Source organism: Xyrauchen texanus, chromosome 5 (genome assembly GCF_025860055.1).
Source record: "Xyrauchen texanus isolate HMW12.3.18 chromosome 5, RBS_HiC_50CHRs, whole genome shotgun sequence".
Lineage (NCBI taxonomy): Eukaryota > Metazoa > Chordata > Actinopteri > Cypriniformes > Catostomidae > Xyrauchen > Xyrauchen texanus.
In genome coordinates this window covers 48,109,683-48,119,502 of record NC_068280.1, presented here as the reverse complement: position 1 = coordinate 48,119,502, position 9,820 = coordinate 48,109,683, and the positions used below count along the sequence as shown (strand labels likewise).

General features: G+C 38.7%; 1 protein-coding gene across 1 annotated transcript in view; it reads right to left on the bottom strand.

Moving 5' to 3' along the window:
• Positions 1–4,716: 4,716 nt before the first annotated feature.
• nrp2a (neuropilin 2a) overlaps positions 4,717–9,820 on the bottom strand; it is a 108,072-nt gene continuing 102,968 nt past the window's right edge. The window contains exons 16-17 of the mRNA XM_052126537.1: positions 9,724–9,783; positions 4,717–6,941 (exon numbers count right to left, since the gene is read on the bottom strand). Of these exons, the coding sequence (XP_051982497.1) occupies positions 6,637–6,941; positions 9,724–9,783 (365 nt within the window). The 3' untranslated portion in view covers positions 4,717–6,636. The remainder of the gene's footprint in view (positions 6,942–9,723; positions 9,784–9,820) is intronic.

The following is a 9,820-nucleotide window of genomic DNA, read 5'->3' as shown; positions in this document are numbered from 1 at the left end:
CATAGATTCAAATATAGCACATCAAAAGGTTTGACGTCATTAACAAGACGCGAGTACCACTGATGATTCGATTCATTAACGTTGTCAAACCTTGTTCGATGCACATTTTATTGTGCTTTTTAGTTAATTTTCCACTCAAATTCATAGTATGGAAACAGCACCTAGCTAGGACATTCTGTTAAAATTACTAATTTCATGTTCCACGAAAGACAGAATGTCTACAGGTTTGACACGTAGGCAAGAAACATACTTCTATCGGGCAGACACGCAGACTTGAGTGAAGTTTAAGATGCCATTTATTTGATAAATGTAAAACAGAAAGTAATGTCTCTCTTTGGCGTAGGCCCCGTCCGGCGGTCCGAGGGAATTGTACCCGGAACCGTCATGTCCTGCTGGAGATAGGAGGCAGGGGCGAGGAGCCTACCCCTGTGCGGGACAGCGCTCAACTGGTGGTGGTGGGGTGGTGGAGGTTGCCGTGTTAGCACACTGAAACAGCAATGTGATAGATTGTGAGCAGACTTATAAAGCAATGGCTTACACACGATTGGCTAGGAGTTACCCAGCTAATGATGTCTTCCCGTTAAAACTACGCTGCGCTTCCATTTTATGCAAGAACGTGCACATGGATTCAAGCGTTCCGCAAACGCGATGCCAATGTGAGGTCTGGTAGAACATGCTTGACGTGCGTTCTTGCTTTACTGTTGTGGTAACAAACCACAGTACTCAAGGGAGCGATAAAGTTACCTTCAAAAGTCTCTACCATTAAACTTGATGTGCTATTTAATCAGATAAGTTGCTCTAAATATATTTTGACTTTACTTAATCGCTCAGCAATATTCTCTTCAAACTGTTGCTCTGCCATGAAAGTAGCAGACAGTAAATATCCAGCTAATATCCACTATAGCATCCCTTGTGTCAATGTTGAGAATGCAACACGTACTTGCGTTGTGTTATGAATTGTGGTCTGCAAAATTCTGGAATGCAATGACACACAAAATCGAGCTTGTGTAGCTAGAAGCGTCTGCATTCACGTACTTGCGTACTTGGTTCAGCCTTAACTAAAGACATAATTTTCATTTTGGGGTGAACTATTCCTTTAAGCATTATCAAACAAATTACCAATACATTACAAGCAAATGTAAATTCTCTGCTGTCTATCAAATGGTACTGATGCATTAACCACATCCATACTCTTTCCTATCTCAAGCACTGCTCAGGCCTGTCTTTGGCTCACTCAGCAGATTATGGGCAACAGAACAGCAGCCTACCTCTCCCCTCGGCCAGCAGTTGAAAGGCCTTATCTGGGTCAGTAGAGGGGGTAGAATGCGTCTGTTTCCAATGGAGCTGGTGACAGCAGCAGTCACTGCTCAGACTATGACAGCCTGAACTCCTGCTCTCCTGTGTATTCATTATTAGCCATGCAGGAAATCAGCTCTGGATGTAAATAAGCACAGGAACACACTGAATTATAAAACTGGATTGTCATTGGAAAACAAGAAACTTAGGTCAGAACTGTATTTATTAGCAGTTCATTGTGTGTTGGAAAGAAAACTTGGGAAAGGAAGTTTAAATGCTAAAGAAGTCAAGAAGTCTCTGCACTGATCAAAAAGTACCATGGTACTACCATGGTTCCCTTACAAAATAAAGTGCTGTGATGGTATCAGATGGTAATACCATGGTGCTTTGATATACCATGGTGCTGAAATTCATACATCTAAAGAGCATTTCAGAATACCTTTGTACTACCATGGTACATGTCCAAATAGGTTTAGTTTTTTTATTGTTAAAGGTACTTTTTTGAATTCAAATACCATGGTGTATACGTGGTACTTCAAATAATAACTTTCAAACAGACCCCCTAAATGCTCTTCTCTCCCAAAAGTTCTACTTTTGTTTTCGACCACCTACTGGGGAAAATTTCCGTAAAAAAAAGGACATAAATATTGATCTGTTTCACATTTTTGGGTGAACTATTCCTTTAAATGTTCTGGTATTGAACTGGGAGAGTGAACTCTGTGACTCTTCTGACATTACAAAACAAGTTTTACTGGTAGCCCAAATGAGGTTGTCTTGTAAGTGACCTTGCTATGAAACAGCATCTGCTAAAAGCATAAATGTAAATGAATAACCTGCCTCCCTCTACAAAGACATTCGAACACACCAAACCCTTTAAACTGGAACTGACATTAGACTCAAAAACCATCCGGGAATACAGGAGTACAGTTGCATGCCTCTAGATCGCCATCATTTGTCAGCTTCTTCCCTCTAGAGATGAATTAGCTCTATTACTCTTTGTGGCCCCAAACGTGCCCCCTTCAAACACTGATCGTCTACGAGCTTCAAGTGGGCACGGCTGAGCTTTAATTGAAAGTCCAGCTTACTAAGAAAGAGAAAAAGCTCTCTGATCTTTGCCAGGGAGGCCCCAGTGGAGAATTAGATTTCAATCTGACAGGGAGGGAAAACAACATTTACGAAACAAAAACTTAGAATAATTTGGGTGGAAAAAGAGACCGACGGCTGGGCTCCTCAGAGTAATTTTCGGGCTCTCCATGGCCCAGTCCTGTTTGCCGATCAAAGCCACATATCCAGATGATTTGTGATGAGTTTACAGACAGAACTTTATTAATCAAGAATCAACCAATGAAAAGTTTAAAAACTTTTGGAAACTACTCTCATTCTAGTCAAGAAAGCAGTGAAGCGTTGTTGAACGTATTGGCACATGAGCTCCAATTTCAGGTTGAAATGTCCACAGGGTGCCACCAAAAACTAGTTGTGTTTTTTTGTTTTAAATTATGTAGCACAGTCAACAGGAATGCACATTTTATTAAGTCTAACCTCTAACCCCAACCCTTAACCTAACCATCAGTGAGGTGAAAATGTCTTGAGGTTGTTCCACAGCTGAAATTATGCAAAAATGTTGGGTGATGAGGGATTGGGCTTGTCAGTAATTCAGAAGTATAGGGTTGATTTCAGGGTACAAGAACTTTTGGAAGCAATATGTCGATTTCCAGTGTGATCTCATTGTGCAAGTCTGCTTTGACTGTATTGGATGTTGGCATACCTGTCATTAATAAATGAAATAGCAACAGTGGTAGAAATCCTCTGTACAACTCTCATTGTACAGAACAGAAAGGAAGCTCAAGTAGAGAAATAGTTAAATGGATGATGACTGGATGGTTGGGTGAGGTAGAGGGATGAAGGAGACTTTAGGGGGTGGAACTTCAAAGCTTTGATGCTGTGAGCCTCTAAATGAAGGCGACTGAAGGTCCGTGCTAATAGGAGCCCATGGGGAGATGAGAGAAACTGTAGCAGACATAGCTGGAGAAAAAGATACAGTGTGTGAGAGAGAGAGCGTTTGTGTGTTTTAGGACTGAATGTGTTGATATTTAATGGAGTAAAAGTTTCGATTGAGAGATGCGAAGACGCAGTTGTTGTCAGTGGAGGTATGATATGTAATTAAGGGTCCCCTCCATTTTTGACTACTGAATTTCCATGACTTTTCCAGACGTTTGAGATTACCGGATATGGAATGATTCAGACCAATTTTCGAATTAAATAATTTAGATCATTTGTGAACATTCAACCAATTCATTGAAAAGAATGGACACAAAAGAATGATTCGCTCACAAATAGGACATGACTACAGGTGAAGGGCAAGTTTTACTCTACAGAAGCTCTACACAAGAGCAAAAACTAGGTGATGAAATATGTTAAAGCAGAGCAAAACTACAACAATACAGTATGCACTATTGAAATATTCTCGTCTTTTCCATAACTTTGGAGGTGTTATTAATTTGCACGAGAATTTTATAATTATGTGATATTTCCAGGTTTTCCTGGTACTAGAGGAAACAGTACAATACAGACAGGAACCAGAAATGTGTGATAGAGATTGGTCATGATGGTCGACTAGTCGTCCAATGACGAAATATTCAGTGAGTGAGGTTGACTATTCTATCTAGATTTTTCTCTTTTAATTGTTGCGCCAGTTATAGCTGGGTTTAAGGGGAAATCTACCTTGTGCCACCATGCCCCAACCCTCCAACCCCACGAGATACTTCTGACACTCGAGTTGACAGTGAAATGGTCAATACGCTGCCCACCAAAAGATAACAATTCCCCTACAAAGATTACATACTAGTAGCAAACTTGGCGGCAGTGCTTTAATAGATGCACTGATTATTGTGTTTTGCTTTAACTTTTTTAAAGTTTGCATGACAAAACTCTCTCGGAAAAGTTCCCTTTTAAGCACCATCCCTACAGTTATACACATTCAGATGGTCATTTTTGGCCACTGTGTTGCATGTCCCACCTTCAGTATTTCATGTTTAAGAGACATCACAAGACCACTTGTATTCTGCTCCATTCTATTGTGCTCCATTTATCTAAACCAAAGAACACCTCCAATTAATGGATTTGATTGGGTCCAGGTTAACCCGAAGTCAGCGTAACTCTACAGGGCTTCCTTAAGACTGATTAGTAAATTCAGGCAACCCACCAACCAGTTGATCTTAAAAAATCGTTTTGCACATCCCTAGTATGTGAGCATGTTGAGCAATATCAAAGAACACTTAACAATCCAGAAACCTTGCCCTTGTAACCCCGAAACCCAAGACCCACTGTAAAACATCAAACACAATCTTCTTGGAATGTTCGTCTTGGAACTGTCTTGGAATGTTCTGCACCACATTGAACCAAAACTCAATATGTTATCAATCCTTTATTAAATAATTATAATAACAATAATAATTTTCATAAAAAGCACATTTTCTGTACAAAGTGTCCAAAGAGTGACTGGAATTCTACCCAGTGTTGTGATTCTGAAATATTTTGAGTGGTTAAGACAGTCTCTTTTAGGTCCAGAGCAGAGGCTGGAACAAAGTATAGCTCCAAGGCACTTGCAAAAGTCCAGGGGTCCAGTGGCAAGAGTCTTCAAGAAGAGAATAAGTTATTTTATGAATCAAAAACGTCCCAACAGCAGTAGAAACATCACACTAGGGATCCCTATCAGTGCCATCCTATCTAACGATCCCAAATCTATATAATGTGTCTTATTCTGCAGAATAGTGGTGTGCTTCGGATACATTTGCTTACATGTTAACTCCAACAATGTGTTTTTAGCACATGTATGAGGGTAAGGGATCCTGTTTGAGCAAGTAGGTAAATATTTACAACATCTGTCTCGCTCTTTTTTTTTCCAGGCTTTGAAGACCACAGGGGAGCCAATGTAAAACACATCCATGAATTACAACCAAACCGGTCTCCTGTTAACCTAAAGCCTCACTATGGAAACATAAAACTAGGTAAAAGAGAAAAAAATTATAATTGGAAATGAAACCGAGGACAGAACTGTTAGCATACATTTGACCCCATCATTCAAGGCCAATGTGGACAAAAGTATTGGTGTTCCATTAAGACATGTGTTAGGTCCTATAAAGTGGATCTAAGCTCAGAGAACAATTGTTACTGTTTTTAGGTTAATTCATAATTTTTTCACCATGGTTTCAAAAAGGATAAATAATTCTCTTTTTAAAACTTCAAACCAATCCCAATCTAAATGTAGACATCTTACAAGACATATATTACTGTTACTAGCAGTAATATATGTCTTGCTGAGTAGATTTAAATATATTATGAAACATTGAACCTTGCTTTTACAAAGCACAAGCACTGGACCTAAACCTATCTAAGTCAAATAACTGCGGTTTATTAAGTATTATTTAAGGTCCAGAGTAAAAATAAGGGCTATTTCCATTTAAACACATTTTTTCTAATTTGTGTCAGTCTCTCAACTCTTGTTTCACATTATTTGATGCCTGCTTATAAGCTCAAAGCTCTCACACTTTACAGCCCTTTAGCCTGGCAGTCATTGTCTCCCAGTTACAGCAATCCATAGGTTGCACTGACGAAATCCTCAGTCTTTTCAAACAAGTGTGGTGCCTATTTTCAGAATACAACCCACCAAACACGCTGTGCCTAAAACTAAATCTAAAACCCAAAGGTTCCCCTTAATCTTCTTAGCCTTCCATAGTTTAAACTCTCAAGACTGAAAAGAGGAACACTAGATGGTTGGACAAAAGCAATAGGTTGTAAACACACAATAACAATGAAGTATAAATGCCCTGGGCTAATAAAATTAAACCAACTTATCAAATCCTTCAAAGACAATGCACCACATCCTAGGCCACAAATTTATTTTGGGAAAGATGATGGTCTAAAGTTCTTGGCTTGAATGTCCAGCCATTGGCTTCCACCACAGCCAAATCTCACCCATTTTAAAAACTAGATCTCTTAGAAATCTAAGCAGACATATTTTCATCTTTTTGGAATAGCAGAACATTGATATGTATTGACATTTATTTTGAAATAAAGTCTGTAAGTCTTTGTGGCACCAAACGTTCCACTTTTGATGTAATCCAGTAAAAGACGAGGAAGTTCTTGGCAGCAGTGCTTCGAGCTGAGTAAGCATGACTGGTTGGAAAACAAGCTCCAGAAGAAGCTTAGTCTTGAAGCTCTACAGCTGAGATGGACATGCAATCCAAGAATAATAAGAGATGAGGCTGGTTTCTCTTCAAAGAGTCAAGTTGGGTTACTTTGAGGTCATTGTAGGATACTTGAGATCTGCCAATGTTCTCCTCAAGCTTCTGAGCAGCAACGCTGTTGGTTGAGTTTGACTTTGTGCTTGATGCCGTCGTAGAGCTCGAAGTTGTAGTTCTCCAGTGTAGTGGTCGAACGTGATGTCAAGCCGCCATACGAGCAGGTGCAGTAGAGAAGGAGACCAGCGCAAACAGCACCTAGTAGAACGCCCAGAGAACTCATGACGATGATGGTCAGGAGAATGGGGTCCAGTGAGTAGAGCCATGTGTTGTCTTTGTCGACCACACGTGTAACGGGAGGGTCCGATGGTGTTTCGGTTGTGCTCCACTCTGGAAATTGGAAGTCTACAGCGAGAGGAAGAGAGGGTCAATATAGAGGAGGTTCACTGCAATGTTAACTATTAACTAGCTAACACTGGAATATGGGCTTTGTAAAAGTTTAGTTACATCTCATTTATTTACATATGGTTTCTCTTCCAATATCATGGTATTCTTTGAAGAAATTTGGAGTGCCATTTACAAAACCTTGGTGTATGAATATGGAAATCATACAGTACCATGGTATAATATATATCAAAGTATCTTGGTATTACTATTTTGTTTTTACATGGTATTATGGTAATACCACAATTTTTAGACACAACAATGATGGATATACCAAGTTATTTTTAGAAGTACCTTGAAGTATCTTGTGCAGAAAATACATGTGCACAATATATGCATATGGTGAATGGTATAACATCTGAAGTGGTATTATGGTACAGTGATGTATCAGATGCTAATACCATGATACTTTGATTCTTACAAAAAAGTAACCTCAACAAAGTACCAAAAAATACAACAGAACTACCACAGTGTATATCCAAAAAACAATGGTGCATGTTACATGTCCAAAAATCATGATAATACCGTGGTATTTTTGTACTGTGAAGGTACTTTTTGTAAGGGATGTACCATATTACTGGTTCTTACAAAAACTTTTTTAAAACCATGCTTTTATCTCAAAGATACTTTTATACATGTACCAAGGTAGTGCCATTGATTTATCACATATAGTATGGCACTAGTACCATAACTTTTGAGGACATGTACCATCATGGTAGTGTGGAACTCTGCAGGTACTTTTTTGTATTAATATATCATGGTATCATCACTGCACTCTTTTGTGATTACCATGGTATTTTGGTACTTTGACGGTACTTGGACCATGGTACCTTGTTAAAAAAAAGTGTAATACCATGGTACTTTTTTGTAGTTGTTCCTTAGTGTACCACGGTACCTCAACTGTATATTTGGTAAGGGTCTGTTGTTTCATATTGCAACCTTTGGAAGCTAACTAGAAGCTTGTGTCTTTGTTTACCTTTGTCTTAGCATTGTGTTCTATGGAAAAAGACACAACCAACTAATGGCCTGTTCTGACGGAGTCTGTAGCAGCATGGCTGTTTTCAGCTGACAAAACTAAGCCGTAAACTCTTCTGTGGCACCCTGCGACTTACTAGAAGTTGCGTTAAGCTTAATTAGGCTGTCTTTGACTCTGAGCCAGTGTCAAAACTTGCCCCAGTCGAGACGCTTTTGCACTTTTGACCAATATCTGTTGCATTTTGTTAAAGCAGATTTCCTTTTTGGCCTGTTAGTTTTGACAAATGGTTTGGGGTGATTGACAGCTTGTGTAGAGTGTGAGCTGAGCAGAGACTTCATTATGTTCTATTAGACTAAGAGAAAATGAGAGAAAGATGGAAGAGTTTGATAAAGGAAGCAGGAGGAAGACAGAAAAACAGATGGGGGGTTGACTGTCTACAAAGATGAACAGATTTCGGTGTGGTAATTAACTTGCCCTTGTCTTTTTTCTTATTTATTTAAGAGCCAAACAAAGACTTCTTTATGAGAAAGATAGATTCTAACAGTGCGATAGCAGGAAGAATGGAGGTGGGGTGGTAACAGGAAACATTTTTGTTTTTGTGCAGAATGCGGGGTAAGGGCTTTGCAAATGTGAACAAACACGTATGTACACTCACCCACACGTACACTTTGACATGTTGGCTTTACCCATAGAAATATACACACGCTATGGAGTTCTAAGATGTTTGACAAAAATTATAAAATGGGAACTAAAATAATTGTTATGATATGGAATATTCCAGGTTCAATACAAGTTAGGCTCAATCAACAGCATTTGTTGCATAATGTTGATTACCACAAAAATTTATTTAGACTTGTAATTAATTTTCTTAAAAAAAAAAAGCAAAAATTGAGGTTACAGTGTGGCACTTACAATCGAAGTCAATTTTTGTAGGGTTTAAAGCTGAAATGCAATTGTCCTCGTGTTACGTCACTGGACAGCAATTCTTAGTAAACTTTGCTTCTCCATGAAGGAATTCAGTGTGAAGGTTGTACAAAGTAACAAAGTTATCTTTAACAATACTCTCAAAGTGAATAACAGGCACAGCAACACTGCTACAACATGGTCGCCATTTTGATTGTTTTTGGTTGAATGGATCACATGACTGCGTCACATGACAACAAATACTTCATCATTTTCAGATATCTTCGTTTTTCACCGATTTCAACCACACGCTAATACAGCATTTTAAAATGTATCCACTTGGAAGACAGTTTTCGAAAAGCTCAGTTTTTGCAGTCAGAAACACTGTCTCAGTGTGGACGGAAGACCAAAACCTAGAGAAAAAGATGCGTTTTCAAACGAAAACGTATTAGTGTGGATGTGGCCTGAGCTTAATTTGGATTACACCTAGAATATTACTTTAAATGTTTTCACATCATTTCATAATCTCAAAACACAATGGATGAATCAATACAGTTGCCTTTAAGAAGTAGTTGGTCACACTTCAGCCCCAAATATATTTTATTTAATTAGATAACAGAAACTCAAATCAAGTGGCATCTTCAAACAAATCATGTTTTTCTCAGAACTGACTTTCAACCAACTGGGCCCAAGATAATTTTTAGTGTATTAATAGTGAGTTCCTTTAATGTTCACATGCTTTCCTAGAATAGTAGCCAAATATACTTTTGTCTTAATTCAAACCGTGATTGTGAAATATTTTGTTTGAAAAGTGTGCCTATGCTCTCTTTTAAATAAATGCCACATGCAGATGTAGGAACTCACCAGCATTTATGTGGTCCCTACTGTTGAAGAGGCGCCCATTTCCGACCTCGGTTTCTTTAACTGTGAATAAAAACAGAGAAATTAATTGAGACATTGA